Source organism: Channa argus, chromosome 5, assembly GCF_033026475.1.
Source record: "Channa argus isolate prfri chromosome 5, Channa argus male v1.0, whole genome shotgun sequence".
Lineage (NCBI taxonomy): Eukaryota > Metazoa > Chordata > Actinopteri > Anabantiformes > Channidae > Channa > Channa argus.
In genome coordinates, this window is record NC_090201.1 from 24,954,374 (window position 1) to 24,972,713 (window position 18,340).

The 18,340-nt window shown below is 40.1% G+C and overlaps 3 protein-coding genes and 1 pseudogene across 5 annotated transcripts; 1 reads left to right on the forward strand and 3 right to left on the reverse strand.

Moving 5' to 3' along the window:
• Positions 1 to 28: 28 nt before the first annotated feature.
• On the reverse strand, positions 29 to 3,705 carry LOC137127832 (E3 ubiquitin-protein ligase TRIM39-like; annotated as a pseudogene).
• Positions 3,706 to 4,529: 824 nt separating this feature from the next.
• LOC137127834 (protein SPMIP1) lies at positions 4,530 to 8,521 on the forward strand. Of its 3 annotated transcripts, XM_067505285.1 has the most exons (5): positions 4,542 to 4,798; positions 5,836 to 6,014; positions 6,096 to 6,264; positions 6,563 to 6,665; positions 7,540 to 8,521. In XM_067505285.1, the coding sequence occupies exons 2-5, from the start codon at positions 5,839 to 5,841 to the stop codon at positions 7,656 to 7,658; spliced, it is 567 nt and encodes a 188-aa protein (XP_067361386.1). In that variant the 5' UTR covers positions 4,542 to 4,798; positions 5,836 to 5,838; the 3' UTR covers positions 7,659 to 8,521. The 3 variants fall into 3 exon arrangements, with proteins under 3 accessions (XP_067361385.1, XP_067361384.1, XP_067361386.1); XM_067505284.1 differs by having other exon boundaries at positions 4,530 to 4,798; positions 5,823 to 6,264; XM_067505283.1 differs by having other exon boundaries at positions 4,538 to 4,798; positions 5,836 to 6,264.
• Positions 8,522 to 8,708: 187 nt separating this feature from the next.
• On the reverse strand, positions 8,709 to 11,219 carry c1qb (complement component 1, q subcomponent, B chain). Its single transcript, XM_067505282.1, has 5 exons — positions 11,061 to 11,219; positions 10,295 to 10,457; positions 9,922 to 10,153; positions 9,370 to 9,487; positions 8,709 to 9,045 (listed from the first exon to the last, which is right to left on the reverse strand). Exons 1-5 carry the CDS (start codon positions 11,061 to 11,063, stop codon positions 8,842 to 8,844), a joined length of 720 nt encoding a protein of 239 aa, XP_067361383.1. The 5' UTR covers positions 11,064 to 11,219; the 3' UTR covers positions 8,709 to 8,841.
• Positions 11,220 to 12,734: 1,515 nt separating this feature from the next.
• On the reverse strand, positions 12,735 to 16,089 carry c1qc (complement component 1, q subcomponent, C chain). The gene is made up of 7 exons (XM_067503876.1): positions 15,934 to 16,089; positions 15,387 to 15,502; positions 15,248 to 15,310; positions 14,563 to 14,713; positions 14,054 to 14,194; positions 13,485 to 13,611; positions 12,735 to 13,298 (listed from the first exon to the last, which is right to left on the reverse strand). The coding sequence occupies exons 1-7, from the start codon at positions 16,044 to 16,046 to the stop codon at positions 13,164 to 13,166; spliced, it is 846 nt and encodes a 281-aa protein (XP_067359977.1). The 5' UTR covers positions 16,047 to 16,089; the 3' UTR covers positions 12,735 to 13,163.
• Between the last annotated feature and the right edge of the window lie 2,251 nt (positions 16,090 to 18,340).

An 18,340-nucleotide genomic window follows, 5' to 3' on the forward strand; every position in this document is an offset into this window, starting at 1 on the left:
TCTCTCCCTGCATCTGGGCAGACTCTGTTGCTACACCCACTCTCCAGTGAGCACTGTCACCAACCTCAACATCCCATGAGTGAATCCCTGAGGTAAAAGCCCGCAGAGCCAAGTACACGCTTACGGTCAAATCTCTTTGGGTTTTCAGGAAGATGTTTTCCACAATGAATACTGGTCAGATCATGTGACTGGTGAAGATTCTTAAATGGCTCCTTAATCTGTCTTTCTGTTTGTTGAGCCTGGACCCTAATGTGTTTTGCAGTTTTAACACAGTTTTCTTTAACTTGTTCAAAGGAGGTTGAGTTTCTCATGTACTGGCTTCAGTGATATACAGTCTTTGCAGAAGCTGTGGCTACATGACAGAACAAGAGGAGTTTTATAATGTCATTGCAGATAGGACAGAAAAGATCCTCCTCTTTTCGGGAAGGAATCTCGAGTGAAAATAACAGTATCTTACAGTAACACTAGCCTTCTACAAGCGTCCTTCCCCAGGAAGATTAGTATTTTCTTTCCCAGGACTCAGATGCCCCCCCCAGTTTCTCGTGTATCCCTTCTTACACTGTAGAAGCTGTCATTGTGCTCTGAACTTTAATTGTATTGTCACTCTGCATATGTGACTATTCCACACAGGGTGAGAAGTACTTTTCTCAGGTGAGTCAGGTAAGGGGTGGAACTTTGTCATGGACTTTCTAAAAATGGCTCAGCTCAGACGTGTAGCAGGTGAGAGTTGGACTAGATAAATAACACACTCATCACTTGGGTATTAGATCCTAATTAAATGCAGAGCTACAGGAAAACAGTCTGTAAATACACAGGCGTTTACTGGCAGCTTTGGTTTTGTATCTGGTTGCACAGGACTAACTGACAGCTTTTCATTCTTTCTTTTGTGTTTAGGATCACACCCTTTTTTAGTAAAACTAAAAACAACAATAATTAAAATAAAAAAAAACTCTACACCACATCTAGTAGTAGGGTTGTGGTAAGTTGGGGTAGGTTTCTATATGCTTCTTTAGTGCTACTTAAATAATAATAAGCAATTTAACTAAAAATTTATTAAATAGAAATTAAATACTCCAGAGATGAATTCTGTATTATATACTGTACTATTATTTACTTCAAATATCTCAGAGATACTACTACAGCTGCCTTTTTTTTTTTCTTTTTTGTCCTGTCCTTTTGTCCTTTACTACTTTCTAAAAAAGTATTCTACTAGACCCCAATCAAAACTGTAAATGTCCTTATTTCTAGTATAAACATTATGCGTTTTTTTATCACAGTAAACCATATAATGTTATGAAGACAGGCCTGATAAAGGCAATCAAGATATGTTTTAGAGCAAGTTGATCACTTTCATGTATTCTCCTGTCTGCCCAAACAGCAGCAGTGTTTGGTCCTAATCCTCACTTCACTACATGAACAGATCCACACATCTAAATATTTGCATTTATATCTCAGAATTTGAGCAATGAATTACCAAAAAGACCACCAACTTTTAGAGTACACTTCGTCTGCAGTGTCCTTCACTGGCACTATCTTCAGCGGGAGGGCATGTTCAGTGTTGAAGTATGGAAACATCTTCTCACTGAAAGTGTTTGTGAAGGTGTGTATGTGTGTGTTCCAATCAGGATCAGAGAACGACAGCTATCCTTTATTAATGTCCAGACAAACTCTGATCCTCTGGAGCTTCTTTTTTACCAACACAACCTGGGCTGGATTTGGTGAGGAGCATGCTGTGTATCCACCATTACAGAATTGTATCCTCCACAATCCACACAGTGGTTGTTCCTTCCTCGCCACAGACTTTGTTGCTACACCAACTGTCCAATGTGCATTCTCCCCCACCTCAACGTCCCAGCTGTGCATACCTGAGTTAAAGCCCTCAGAGGCCAGGGCAGAGGGAAAGAAAACAATCCTTTCTGGGTTATCAGGACGCTTCTGTCTCTCTCCAAATCTCATGCTGGTCAGATCTTCAGACAGAATCAGTTCTGGATGAGCAGTGTTTGGATCAAGAATCACAGGACTGCAGGAGACGATCTCCTTCTTCTTGTTCCAGACGTTGAAGGTCAGGTTGCCCAGGTGTTTGGCCACATCTATCAGAGCTCCTGAGACCAGCTGTGGATCCTCCATCAGGGGGCACTGCTGGATTGTTTCCACAGCAGTTTTACAGTTCTGCAGTAATGAGATATCTTCAGCTCCCAGCTTTTCCTCTGTGGCTCTGTGTCAGGATTTTTGGTTAAGGGAGGGACCAAGTAAAGAGACCGTGAAAGGGATTGCAAAATAAGGGGGTTTTATTGAAAGAGATGTAAATGATGAACAGGACCAGCACACGAAAGGAGCCAACTTGAAAACAAGAGGGGAACCGAACCACCAGAAACAAACACAGCTCGGGCTCAGGGGACAAGTTAGAGAAAGAAGAAGAAAGAACTAACAGAGGCTACTTGGAGGCTACTTGGAGGCTACTGACACTCTGATTGTGTCCGAAAGAGCTGATATCTCACTGCTCAGAACCTCAATCTTCTCCTTCATCATTTGACTCTTCTGCTGCTCTTCCTTCCTCAGTGCAGCGATCCTTGCCTCCTCCTCCCTTTGCAGAAATTGCCAAAACTTCCTAAAGTGCAGCTTAATCTGTCTTTCTGTGTGTAAGGCCTGGAGCTTAATGTGTTCTGCTGTTTGATCACAGATTTCGTTAACGTGTTCAAAAAGCTTCAGTTTACCTTGTAATAGATTCAGGGATTGCTGGAGCTCTTCTCTACAATCCTGTGCCGCTTCATCAATGGGTCTGAATCTGTGGTCTATGTGTGTTTTCGAATCTCTGCAGACGAGACACACTGGATCCTGATGCTCCAGACAGAAGAGCTTCAGTTTTTCAGAGTGTAGCCTGCAGAGATCAGACTTTGCTGGATCCCTCTGTTCTTTCTCCAGTAAGAAACTCTCACACAGGTTCTTTAATGCTAAACTAACAGGTGGTTCATTTAATAGACATATTCTGTTGCAAACCGGACACTCACGTGTTCGTTTCCCTTTCCAACTTGTCTTCACACAGGCTTTACAGAAGCTGTGGCTGCATGACAGGACAACTGGATCTTTAAAGATATGAAGGCAGATAGGACAGCAGAGATCCTCCTCAGCTTGAGAAGCCATTTTTTCTCGAAGTGAAGATGAAAAGATGCCAGGAACAAAGACAATTGAACAAAGAAGAAAGTCCTTCTCTTCTTCTGTGGAAGTTGTAGTTCTGTTCTGATAGTATCTGTGTCTCAGTGTTTGTGTCCTTCCGCAAGAAATAACCTGCACTTCTTGTAATGGTCTCAGGTGAGTCATTTAAGGGGTGGAGCTATCTGTTCTTTCCACTGCACTTCTAAATGTACACACAATAACAGGGATGATTAAAGGGTGTTTTTCTGTGTTTCAGAGCAGATCAGTCAATTAAGAGCATTTGTATATCTAAAAATAAATAAGTAATAGAATAAATACATAATACACAGTGCTCGCAGTCTTCGCTCTAATTCATCCCAAATTCTATCGGGTTGAGGTCAGGACTCTGTGCAGTCCAGTCAAGTTCTTCCACACCAAACTCACTCATCCATGTCTTTATGGACCTGGCTTTGTGCACCTGAATTCATTTCTTCGGATGGGTGAGCGAATACTTTTGGCAATATAGTGTATGAGTTTTTTGTGTGTATGAACCAAATTGTAAGTAACATGCAATCGAGGCAGGAAGCAGAAGAGGCAGGTAAACAAACAAAAAATGCAGTACTGACTGTAAAAGCTTCTGGGGTAAATTAGTGATGTTGGACTATAAATAAAATTTGACTTGATCTGAGTTCAAGTTCAAAACTTGTTCAAATTTGATGACATAATTAAACAGATGCTATTTTAGGCCTATTAGGCACGATTTGCATTTATTTAGTTTAACAACTTGGTCTAAAAAGACCATATTGTGCTTTTAAATTTTTAGTTGTAAACGCCAAAGTTCCAAAATGTGAGCTGAACACGTGAAGAAGAAGAAGTGTGTGTGTGTGGACTCTGAGAGAGATTTCCCTGAGATTTCCTGTTGCTCCTAGAGACTTTCTCTGGATCCTTCCAAAACACCCCCTTGGAATTGTAGTAACTGTTCAAAATGTATAAAGCTCTGACCTGCTGAGTTAAGGCAGTTGTAAAAAAACATTACAAAAGGAAAAAACACACGTAGAGAGAGAGCGGTTCTGAACTTGCACCAATCTCACCTTCACACATCTGGTCAGCGACTGTGTGAACATGGGACCAGGTGTTTCACATGCTGTTGGACGTAAGGACTGCGACACACTAAATGGAAATGCTTCCACACCGCTGCTTGTTTGATGTAGTTGTGTGACTATTCTAAAACTTGTCACAAACATCATGGGGATTTGTGAATTAACAACAACATTTACAGCATGATGCCCGACTTTATAGTTTTACTGCTGACGGCTCAGTAGATCGCTAAAAAGACTCTTTCATACGACTGAACAACAGCACGTCCCTTGGCTTGGTTTGAATTTATATTGTAAACCGAGCTCAGTGGATTATGTTTGGGTCGAAAATTATTATTGAAAATGTCGTCTTTCGAATATAAAAGTGTTACTGTGATTAGAACTTGGAGAAAAGTGGCAAATACAAACAGTGCACCAAACACGTCCTTAATGTGTAACTAGTATGCAGCGGTGGAAAGAGTGTGTGTGTGTCTCATGTTTCCCTGCGCTACAGTGTGTTATCTGATCCATAGTACATTGCCACAGCGAGCACCTTAACCTGCACAGCTCTGCATCGGAACTCAGCAAAGGTAATTTAAGATATTTTCAGTTCAATAATAATCAGAGATACAGGTGCTCTGCTGGATGAATGATGGCATATAGATTATTGGATTGGACTAAATATTCAAAGCCAGATTCAACAGATTTTGTAAAAAAAAAAAAACATTTTCTTTTAATAATTAATTGGTTTGTATTAATTGTGCTGTTTGGGGTGTTTTTTGAACAGAATCAAATCTACTTTCTTTAATTTTAGTTTTACGACATGGCAGCAAAGTGTTTACCACGCAGAAACTTTTGCATAATCAGTCATTCACATTTGTCATATGCTTTTATGATTTTTCTAACTAGAGAACAGATAATCAAAAGCAATAAAGATAATGATTCATCCAGTGGATGACAACCTTTCCATGAACGTTTGGAAGTTATATGTATTAAAAATGTTAATGTCATTTATACATATGACAAGTTGTTCACAGAAAAATTTCGAACTTGTCATTAATTTTCAAATGAAACCCTGAGTGTAAATGTAAACGTTTTGTGATCTGACACCACAACTATCAGAGTAATGTCGTTCCACCTGCGATGTGATTCATTCACCGCACTTGAATAGTTAAGGTTTGGTTAATTTATAACTGAAACTATTAGGTTAATGTTAGCTGTTGGTAGGAGACAGAATGCAAACGAGATTCTTTTTTGTTAAAGTCACAGAAATTCTATTTCAAGTATTTTTACTACTTTGAATTTAACTCTTATACTTAGTGGTGTCTGGATAATTAATAGTTCTATAGCTTTGTGTTAAGTAGATTTTATATTTTTTATATTTCAGCTTTGGGTTTGAGGGATAATGTTTGTTTAGTTACCTGTAAAAGCTTCTAAACACTATAATACTTGGCACTATTGCTATTTAGGAGAAATATATCAGCTCTGGCAAATTCATAATGCAGTAAAAAACCATGCAGCAACAAAACATGTCAGCAACATCATTCAGCATCAATGAACCCAAAATCATCTCAGGAAAATGTTAATCAATGTAAAACTTTGTTAAAATGTCAGATTTTCTTGGCAGACGATGCGCAACCTGCTAACAACTCAGAGCCAGAACTGCTACCGGGAGCAGATCCAGAAGGAGATGTTGACACGTTTGGCCTGGAGGAGCCAATACGCCAAGCTTTACCCATCCTGCAGTAAACCTCAAAACCACAGCAGAGAGCCATCACAGCTGCCGCCCCTGCCTGCTGACCCCAGGCAAGCTGTGGGATTCACATCACAGCTGCCATTGGAAGGGTGCAGTCTGACCAAATCTCCTGTTTATGCCATACTCCACAGGTCTGTCCTGCCTCCTGTTAAAAAGACACCAGAGAAGCAGAGCAGCCTTCCTCCTCCTCCGCCTCATGTGCGATCTGCGGAGGAGGAGGAGCGACTGGATGTGGCCTGTACCATGAGACCAGTTTCTCCTAAAACCAGACAGGCTCTCTATCAAGACTCTTCTCACCATGTACGCATTACTGTGGGTTAAAACGTCTTGGTACAGGCGGATTTACATGAATGATTGTAGAAATCTGCACTCTATTCTACTTAAATGCTTCACTAACCAGTAATTCTGTGCATGAACAAGTCTCTTCAGTGTTAGTTTGTGTAAAATTAAAAAACAAAATACAACTGTGCTAAGATTTTACTCCAAGCTGCAGTCAAAATGTTAATGCTTTTAATAAACCCACTGACTGTTTGACAATTACACCATCACATGCTGTCTGCACTTCTATTTTCTGTCAAATTTATGTGGTTCTTTGCAGGGCAAAGGCCGCAGACTTTACCTGCAGACACGAGGCCGAATCAGACCCGAGGAGAAGTTTGGCTTTCCTCTGCTCTCGTCCTGGGAGTACGGTTGGAGGCTTGGTAAGACCGAGATGTAGTTCACATCTGTTCGATATCAAACTAGTGTCAGGGTAACAAGAGCTTTCTGTACGTTTAATGTAGATTTTAATGCCCCAAATGTTGATATATTCAACTCTCATTGAACCTAGAGGAACTAGGGGGAAAAGCAATCAGTGCTTTACATTCAAGCATGAACACTTCCCATGCTTAAATGACTTTAAGTAGCTAGACTTGCTTTGACCTTTTTGTGCTGTGATGAAAAACATCTCAAATCCAATATCTCCCAGCTGTGTTTTAGAGAGACAAAATCCTCTGATTACCAGCTAAATGCAGTCGGCACACATGTAATGGTATCTCTGATATGCTACAATGACTTTATTCATGTGCTTTTATATCACAAAATCACTATTTTATTTAAGTTTTTAAAACCCACTTGCATGTAGTAATTACTGCTTCTAAATAATGTACTTTATATATATATATATACACACACACACACACATATGTATGTGTATACATATATGTATATGTGTATATATATGTGTGTGTATATATGTGTGTATATATATATATATATACACACACACACACACACACACACATATATATATATATATATATATATATATATATATATATATATATATATATATATATACACACACATATACATATATATTCTTTTTTAAATATATTTAAAACTTCTACTAAAATCCAAGATGACTGTCACAATAAAGATACAGTAATGTAAATTTTAGTTTTGTTACTGCTCATACAGCCCATAAAAGTGCTCAGAATTGTGGAAAATACATGAAACTGTGCTTCACCACAACTTATCTCACTATGTTCCCTTAGATTTTCTTTCTGTATTAATGGTGTTGATCTGGATCCACAGGTGACTACACTCTGGATTACAGAACTCCAGCTCGTGCCAGGTCGTCTGTGGTGAAGAACACCTTCTACGCAAGAAACGGTGTGTTCAACATCCCATCAGCCACAGACACACTGGGCTGAGGTTCAGCCATCACACACTGGGGTTCTACAGTGCGAGTGTGCAGCAGCTGACAGGCATTGGACTCAGTTCCTGTGATTTGTGCCAACAAATTCCTAAACCTCAGTAACTGTCGTTATGGGAGTTTGTTGGTATCATAAGCCATCTGGCCATCTATATAAATGTCATATAAAAAACATATCTAAATATATATGACAAATTGATTTTTTGAATTTGGGATTTCTCTAACATAATAAAGGTGTATCTCTTTGAACTCTCTGTTAAATCACAACATTTCTTGTTTTTTGCACCAGTGTCAGATATTACTAAGTGGTCCCCGTACTGAAAGAGACAAACCCAGAAATCCTCCACTTCCTGTAACACTGTGTGTTTACCCCCCACACAGCTGTAAGGTTAAGTGCCTGACAGCATGATCCCATGTGCTGGATGATTAATGAGGCCCTGGCCTGGTGATCAGGAACAGCTCTCCCATCTCCACACACCTGATACCTTTTTAAACAGTGAGCCAGAGAGAATGTTTCACTCCACTTATTAAATACATTTACATTTAGTCATTTAGCAGACGCTTTTATCCAAAGCGACTTACACGTGAGGTACGTATGTCATTTCTAATCAGTAATGAAAATCCCATCATTCTTCTTCCAAGTAGTTAATTTTACTGTTATTGATCTTTGCAGTACATGAAGTATTTGATCTTATGTTTACACTCCTGTGTAGCTCCTGTCCACAGTGTCTTGTCTTGGAGTTAAAAACTTCTCAACAAATCCCATTTAAACATAACCAGTTGTTAATTTCTCAGTGCATCTCCCAGCTGAATGTGACCTACCTGTCTATCCTTTTTCACAAGACTTAGGAGTTTTCTAGATCGACCTTTTAACATGTAAAAAACAGTTGAATAAAGCTGGTGAACTGTTTACCGTGATGGATTTCTTGTATTAAGATAATCCCAAAACAGTGGCCGTCAAATTTAATATAAACTTTTATGTTTATGGTTATTTAAAATACACATGATTTTCTTACTAGTAATGCAATAGGCTACAGAAAGCTGTTCATCATGTCACAAAGGAGCCAACCTTTTTTATTCTGCTGGTTCTTGTACTATTACAGAAAAAAAATTTAATCTTATTGCTGTAAATGTTCAGAAACGTCTGGGAAGTGTACGTGTATGGATCACTAGGTGGTGATTTATGTGGAGTGGATCAGGAAGCCAGTGAAGGTGTGGCTGGTGCTGGTGCTCATCACAATGTTGCCGTGCCTGGTTGCCTGTAGAGACACCCTGTCTCCGACGTTCAGCTCCAGAACCGCCGAGCCGGAGGTGACCAGATAACCATCAGCAAAGTCACAAAGCGTCATGTGTGGCTGAGCGTTCTTCATCAGCTTCAGACAAACCTGGATGATCAGGAGCAAGAATAAGCTCGGTAATGCCTGAGAGTAAGCTGAAGTTGCTGTATTCACTATAAGGACATGTTATTTTGGAAAGTAGCTAACAGAGGAATGGAAAGGAATGGAAGAGAACATTTGCGTTTGAATCACATCAAAGCAATAAAAGAATAAAGCAGCAGAAAATGTTTAAGTAACGTACTTACTTAAGCATCTCTAAGTAGGGACAATAATGGGGTGAATGTACTTAGTTACCTTCCACCATTTGTTAAATGGAACAGGTCAACATGAGCCTGACAAGAACAGATTGACAGACCAGACGCTCAGACTCACTCTGGTCTTTGCTGATACGTGATAAGTGAAGAAATAGACGCCTTTCGTGGTGCTTAGGAACGTGCCGTTTGTCAGCGACTCTCCGTGAAGCTGTGGATCCAGCTCTGACAAAACCTCACTGTGGGAGATTTACACCAACATTTCAGTTGTTTTGATTATTTCCCAGTCTTCTAGATTCATCATTTCAACTTCAATAGTATAATTAAATACTGAAACAAGATTTAATTGTTCCACAACTCGGGCCACATTCAAATCACTTTTGTCTCCTCTGTTGTCGTAACAATGTATCACTGCACTATAGCTGCAGTATAATTGTGTTTTATCTCTGTATTCTTGTATTTATTTCATGTAATTTTAGTTTTTATGACTTTTTATGTAGTTTTAATGCGTTTGTTTACATTGACTCTGTCCCTCTGTCTCTCTGTTTGCATTTCCCCCTTTTCAGCTTTAAATTATTACCCTTTACATTACATCCTCCCTTAGCATCTCGCTTCATCAATGACAATACTGTTTCTCTCCTCACACCTCACTTCAAACATTCACAGCACTGACCTGTTGAAGACGAGGTCGGTGTCTAAGTCTTGCGTTTGTGAAGTCACCCGTTTTTGGGAGAAGAAAGTCCTCTGCGTGTTGGCAGCATTAAAGGGTCTTCCCTTGTCCCCCCGGCGACCCTTTACTCCACTAGGCCCTGGCTGACCGTTGTCCCCCTTCATTCCAGGTCGTCCTGGTGGACCCCGCAGACCTGGCTCCCCTTTCTGGCCCTTGAACGGCTGAACTGACTCACCTGTTCAAGTAAAAAGATTCACTTTCAAGTTTAACCAGTCACACTGACACGTTACAGAGTTATATCGATTATAAAAGAAACAATGACAACTTGGAGACAACACAGCACGTGAACACAGCATGTACAGCAGCTGTGGCTCACCTACGTCCCCCTTCTCTCCTTTGGGACCGTCTTTGCCATTGGGGCCATGTGTGCCCGGGATCCCAGGAATCCCTGGGCTTCCCCCACACGTCTGCGTAATGACAGGGACGATGTGAATCAAGAGCAGCAACACTGCAGTGCTGCAGCTCAGCCACCGGGGAGCCTGGACACACAAGTTTCAATCCACATTTAGCTCAAAACGTAAACACAAGTCAGTAAAATCAACCAAATAATGCTCATCATTCATGTTGTGTGAATATTAGATAGAGAATTATTCTAGTTTTAATAATCAGAAAAAGCAACAGACACAGATACACACACACGTTACACAAATACATTAACTACACATTGACAAACAGGGTATTGACCTCACAGCAGTGAGATTTAAAATCTGTAGACATTTTTGATAAGTGCACTGCACCGAATGTTTTAGCCCAGGATCTACAAATCATATATAAGATAATATACAATATTGTAGTAATGAAGTTTGTCTTCATGTGCACTAATGGATGAGTTATTTACTTTCCCTGTACAGTGAATATATCTAACAAATCTAACACATTTAATGGTTTTGAATTAAAGAAAAATAATGGTTTAATATGTGTTAGGTTGAATATGTTGGCAGTAGATTTAACGTTAAACAAAATCTGCAAGAAATATTATAAAACCCTCCACCATCCCCTTCTGTATCAGTCAACCAATACATTTCTCTGAATCAGTCATTTTCTTGGGTGTTGTAGGATAGAAGAGGATAGAAGAGACTCACCATTTGCAAGTAATGTGTTATCTTTGGTCCTGCTGTGGAGTGATAAGTGGACGAAGAGCGGAGGCGAAGAGCTTTCCTGCTTCACAGCGACAGCAGCAGTTCAGTCAGAAACAAACAGGAAGTGAAACTGGGGAAAAACGAAAGATCACAGTTGGTAATATACGGAGCACTGACTGAAACTGGGGCCTAGAAAAACTCTGGGGATGGGAATGAGCTGTTAGGGGTTCAGTGTCTTCCCCAGAGACACTTCGACCGGGGTTCGAACCACTGACCCTGTGGTCGACTGCCTTATCAACTGGGCTACATAATATGAAATGTTATTATTAGATTTGCATATATATATATATATATATATATATATATATTGCAGTCTACATAACAGTCTAATCTAATCTGTGTGTTTAGGAACTATAGAGGAAATCACGTTTTTCTAAAGCTGTTAAAAATTCAAACATCTGAAACCAGGTCACCGGACAAAAATACTAATCACAAAAATGTTTTTGTGAATAATGTTAACATTACATCCAACCAGTAACGTGATCTGTCAGTAAATGTGTGTGAAGAAGTAATTCAACATTGGACTAAAGTAAAGTTTTTGAATGGAGTTGAAGTAGTTATTTTCTTTTTCTTTGCTGTATATTTGATGCAACTGAGAAATTCTTTCATGTCTTGAGGTCAATGCCTTTTCCCGTAGATCTGAAATAATTTTATTTTTATATGACAAAGCAAATGACTCTTCAGAAGAAGTGAAACAGTAACGTTAAGGCAGGAAAAACTCCTCCTGATGAAAAACGGATGCTGAAGCATCAGTTAATTCATCTGAACAGGAAAATTAATTCTCCTATTTTTCTCTGAACTTCCTCTTTGTTGTTGCCTGTTTTCCTGCCACTTCTTAACCTCAGCCTGGATGCCAGTATCTGTTCCACAAAATATTTAATTTGCTCAACAGTATCTATTAAAAAGGAGCTGATGTGAGTTTTTAATATACATCCTGTCCAATAGGGCAGTTTGTCATTTTCAGATCCTCTTTTCATTTCTAACATTCTGTCCCTGATTTTATTTTCTCTGTCGACAATGTGAACCACTTTTAGGGCATATCATCACATTACCTTCAGCTCCCTCCGTGGGTACTGGAGTTCATTTTACCTTTCTTTCTCTTATGTGCTGGTAACTCAGGGCAGGTCCTTATTCTCAAACATTGGGGAATTGGGGGGAGAGCATGTACTGCACCTAGTACTTCAGCTTAAGCAAAGAATTTGAAGTAGTATTTGTACCTGTACCTTCATATTTTTATAAGAAAAACTTGCACTTTTAAAGTGAGTTTACTTTTACATTTACATTTAGTCATTTAGCAGATGCTTTTATCCAAAGCGACTTACACATGAGGTACAAGGCAGCAAAAATCTAAGTCAAGGAGAAAACATCAAAGCAAAGTGCTATCAGAAAAGGGTTCACATTTCACGGGATGCAACTGTGAGAAAGAGCAGAAAGGAAGTTGTTTTTTTTATATATATAGATTTAAGTGCATAGGAAGATGCATAAGAGTTCTGTTTTCAGCAGTTTTTAGATTTTGGGAGTGAGTTTGCTGAGCGTGCAGAGTTTGGTAGCTCCTTCCACCATCGTGGGATCATTGGAGTGAAGAGTTTTGCTTTTACAAACACAGAACACTGTTGGTTGTTTTTAAGCTCTTTATTTAGGTTTAGTGAGTTTTCCAGTTCAAAAGCTGTGTTCACTGGCAAACCACAAGAACACCAGCACATTATTGGTACATCAAATGGGCACAGATTTGATGAGGTGTGCAATCACAATAAGTCTGTTTTGTAACATGGACTAATTTGTTAGCAAAAGTGATTAAATCCTACTATAACAGAACACACACACTGAGGTAAAACCTGGGTCTGAAACAGCTTTTCCTCCATGGCAAATACATTTCTGTACAATTCAACAACAACAACACCTTTACACTGCAAATCAAAAGGTGTTTACAGTATTTTGTCATTTGAAAAAGTGACAGGATCTGAGTGAAGTAACCAGTAGTTATCAGCGTCTCAGTGTTAAAGCTGTAAAACAAATGTGAGCAGAAATCCTGCCTAATCCACGAAGTCAGTGAGCGCGCAGCAGGAAGCCGGAGAAGATGCTGTAACCAGCTGGTCTTCCTCTCATCCCTCTGTAGTCTTTAGTCTCCAGCCAAGCCTCCTGATCCCTCGACAGGTAGACCGCCAGGCTGCCTGAAGTCACCTGGAATCAGGAGAGGGGGAATTTAATCACACGGAGCATTTCCTCCGAGAGAAGGGAACATTCTGTTGAATACAGCAGTGTCCTTTGGGCTTTCCCTTGACTCTGATACATACTAATTTAAGGTAGCATTTAGTGACATGTTGGTGCACAGTGAATTTGCAGTTTACAGTAGTTTTTTGTTTGCACCTGTCTCCTGATGCGCCGATGATCGCAGAACGATGCCAGCAGTGTTTCCTCGACTTTAAACAGTACGCAGAGACGCTCGTCTAAAGAGGCGTGGAACACAAAGTAGTACGTTCCTGGGACACGACACCTGCAACACCCAAACTCAATTAAACACACACACAGTCTACATGGACAAAGCATTAAAATGTACCTGCTGTTAAATGTTATTTGCACTAACATTTGGGTTCCACTTCATCTACAATCTGCAGATTTTTGTAATTCTTTTCTGCCATGCACTGATTATCTGTATGTTTCTTGATGACAAGCTGGAACTTATAAATGGAGTTTTTTCCCCCATCTGAAGCTTAATCCAGCCTAATGGCAATGTGCGGGGCAGCACCAGGAAGTAGTACTACAGTTACCCCTAGGTTAGCTGTATAACCCCAAAGTAAGAAATGTTAATATTAAAATAAACCACTCGTTTTTAAAATTAAAGGGAGCTTTGATTTCAGTGTGTTCCCTGCATCTCAGAACAGTGTTAAACAATTGCAGTAGATGTATATGACTATGAACACAGGTGGTTTCCTCACCTGAAGCGCCCTGTTTCTGTGTTGTAGTCTCCTTCGATGTTAGTGATGACGTCGGTGAAGCGAATGACGCTGGCTTTTTCGGGGTATTGATCTGTCCCTCTGGCCACACTGAAGGCCGCTTTCTGCTGGATTCCAACAATCCTGCAGAAACAACCCAACTGGATTTTTAGAGCTGGACTAAAGCTGAATTAAAATGGTAGATTTTTATTGCTATTATTTCACATGTATTTGTGAATATATTAACTTTCATTAATTATAATATACAGTTTATCATTATGTATTAAACAGTTTCTAGACCCAGCCTATGAAGTAATTTGCCCAGTGGCTCTGAAGTTGGTATCAGGCCCTGAAATCGTAAATGTAATGGACCCCATGACAGGCAGCACCGTCCTCTAGCCCTGACCTACCATATGTTGACCTGACCCACTGCAGGGTCTTCAGTCTCTTAAGAGCTGCTCACATCAGGTCACCTTTGCCTCACTTGCTCAGTGATGTGTTGCATTACATACCCGCCTTCTCCTGGTGCTCCCTGATCCCCGGGACTCCCTTGGGCTCCAGGGTTCCCTGGTTCCCCACTCGGACCACGTTTACCAGGGCTTCCCACTGGACCAGGTTCGCCTTTCTCCCCCTTCTCTGGTCCGAGGCCTACGAGCTCTGCTCCTGCAGACATCAACAACAACCTGCCCATAACAACCACTCACATTGACCTGCTGTGGCTTATCATTTAAAGAGATAGTCCAACATTTGGGGAAATAAATGTATCAGCTTTCATTCTGAGACTCAGGTGAGAGGAACAAGACAGGCCACACTGGAAAACCAAGGTGTTTACAGTTGCCCTCATGCACATTTTCAAACTCTCTCCACATAAACCTTTGTAGTGTTCACTTGTCTGTTCACATGGAAAAATGCACAAAGCAAAAGAAAAAAGTTTAAAGCCATCTTACTTCCTAACCTCCGCAAAGCTGTAGGTGTGAAACTGATCTGACATTCAAAGTTGACCCGATATAGAAAATGTGTGTGAGAAGCAGTTTCCAAAGCGGTTAGAACATTGAAGTTCTGAAGAAGCATAAGTAAACTAAAAAGCATCTATAAAAGCCTTGTCTGTGGACAGCACGCTGGCCACTTCCCAAACTCCAGACCAGTTTGACCACTGCTAACCTAACAAACTGTCGAGGGTATAGGTGTTTATTATACCTGGCTCTCCTTTCTGTCCTTTGTCTCCATCCCGGCCGTCTCTGCCAGGCAGCCCAGGAATCCCTGATGAAAAAAAATTCATTAACAACAACAAAATCGACACAAAAGATCCATACACAACCTGTATGGATGCACATACCTGGTATCCCAGGCATCCCTGTTGCTGGACAGGTCTCCATGGCAACCAGAAGGGGTACAGCCAATGAGAGCAGGGCAAGGATCATAAGAAACCAACGATGGAGCATAATGGAAAACCTACGGCAAGAGAGATTAAGAGATCAGGAAGAGGCAAAAATAGTAAAGCAGGACGATGTACAGCAAGTAGAAGGAAAGAGAAAAGAAAAGTGTGAAGAAAGAAGAGAAGACAGGAGGTGAGGGAAGAGGAAAGGGGAAAAGGGAAGATGGAGGAAGTCTACAAGAAGATAAGACGAGGAGAAGAGAGAAGGTGGAGGAGAGAAGCAAGTGATAAAAGACTGCAGCCACAGTGCCTCAGATTAAGTGAATATTCAGAATGTACAGTTTTGTCAGATATTCTAGTTTAACAAACTAAAGTAAAGGTCATTAAAACATTAACGATACAATTTTGATGAAGCAAGGACAAGAAAGGTACCATCCTAATAAACACAGACCTAGTGTCACAAACACATTTGCTAAAGTGTAAAAATGATCAAATATATAAAACTCACCTGAGAGAACAGCCAATAACATAAAACACCACCACAGTGAGTTCAAAGCAAACTGAAGTGAAGCTCAGAGTCCTGCAGTTGGGGGAGGAGGAAGCCAACGGAAAACCGAACATTCAGCAGCTTTTATGGAGGAAATAATTTTCAGAAGCTACGCTGTTCAAATCTGCAATTTTGGGAAGTTATTCAGAGCTGGAAGCACAGAGTCAGAGAGAAACAAATCCTGAGACACAAGAGGAGCGTTTGCCAACCTGTGCTGTGGCTCCATTTTTTAAATTCAAATCTAAGTTTACATGGAAACAAGTATGTGGATGTCAAGTTCGTCATGTGACGAGTTCTTAACAATCAGAATCACATTACTCTTGGCACTGCACTGTAAAGGATTCATTAAAGGATTAGAAATCATACTTTCAACAATCCCCATCAGTTGGCAAACTTGATCATGTTATTGTTCCACGTGGGTAAAATATGAAAAAAAGTTTGCAATGTTATTCACCCATTCTGCCTCCCCGACTGATCCACAGCCATGCAGGTACCGTGGTACCTGTGGTGCTACAGGTCTGTTGTCAAGGACAATTTCATGTGTGGCCAGAAGAAACTGGGAATCAAACCACCAACCATGAGGTTTATGGAAACCTGCTCTACCAGCTAAGCCACAGTTCAGGAACAGGCAATCACTGGAAATAGCGGAATGTGAACCTGCGCCAGAGCACTGAACCACACTACTAGAAGCCTTTATTATTATTATCCCAAAACTATTAAAAAGACATCAGCCACATAAAGACACCATTTCACAAGCTGACATGTTTCTTCATCCCTAAAAACACTTGACAAAAAACGTTTACCACCATGCTGGTGGAGTGTGGTGCTGGTAGAACAAGAGCTACAAACAGTTTCACTCTGCATGTCCACGACCTTTAACTCCCACCCACCCCCAGTTCACTTTCTAACTCATGACAGGGTGTGTTCCTCCAACGAGTCGTTGCAGCAATTTACTGTAACAAAAATGAAAACACAGATTTCACAACACACTCACACACAAAAGATAATGTAAGGAAGAGGTGAACTGAGGGTGCACCAAGTTTACAGAGAAGAAGAAGAAGAAGTGCACAACACTGAAATCGTTTCAGTTCTGTATCTTTTAAAAGGGTCACGCAAAAAATGTTTTGCGAGATTAGCAAAAATATGAATGAAAAGAAATAGATTTTAAGTAGCTTTACAGAGGAATGTAAAATAATAATTAGAAAATGTACCTCTGCTCCGATAAAATTAGCTGAGTTGAACTCATGAATACTCTGGAGTGTTGTGCACATGTATTATATATATCCATATTATAAGAATATATATTCTCTGCTCCCCTGAGTCAGATAAGACAATGGATATCTGGCTGATTGCTGTGCAATATGTAATATTTTGTGCCTTCGTTATCTTTTCGTATCCTTTTCGAAAGGCAACGGTCTCCCTAACTTTTTTTGACCAATTTTTCGACATATGCCATATTTCACGCATATTTCAACATGCAATCGAACAAGGCTCTCAACAAACCGTGAGCCAGTTTCGGCGTCTGATGACTCAAACACTCCTCGTGCAACTACAAAAGCTCTCGGTCGGGTGCTTCAGATTTTGCTTGAGGCAGCACCTGATTTGCAAGTGTGTGCTCGTATTATGGATTTTGTGGAGGGGGGTTGAATCATTTTAAAAGTGCAGTAGTCATGTCGCATTATGTGTCGACACTTGTAACATTAGTTGTGTTGAGCTGTTTATATTGTCCTGGTTTGATTTGTTAATTTTTTAAATTCAGTTTGTGTGTTTCGAGGTTCACTGGTTGGTTGTTTACACTTTATCTGTGCTCAGACAAAACCAAATCCCTGGTTTTTTTGAATGTTAATGTAATTATGAAATTATGAAGTACACTTGTGCAAGTACAATGCTGTGTAAAAACACAAGCTGCGTCCTGAAGTCTCTACATTTGACAGTTTAGATTTTGTTTTCCAAAAGCTGAATATTTGTTTGAGCGCACAACAGTACTACACAAATTTATGTTCGTGTACTGGTTTGTTTAATAATCATTTAATGCAGGGTCCTGGTCCTCGGGGGGATTTGCCCGGCTTGTTTTCCAACCAACCTGCACATCTGCTTTAGAAAAGCTGCACCAGCCTCAGATGACAATGCACTGAATTGGCTGATATGTGTACTACCATAAAATTCAGTACATACTACATCACTGATCACTGATATAAGAACCAAATTTTATACTTTTTACTATAAAAAGAAAGCAACAAAATAAACTTTGAGAGAGAATAGGACTTAAGTCAAAATTATTGGTTCATGAGCTAATTATATGTATGTTTTTTCCCATGCAAGATGTTCCTGTTTTTGGGATAATCCTGTTCACACTACCTTTAAAAAA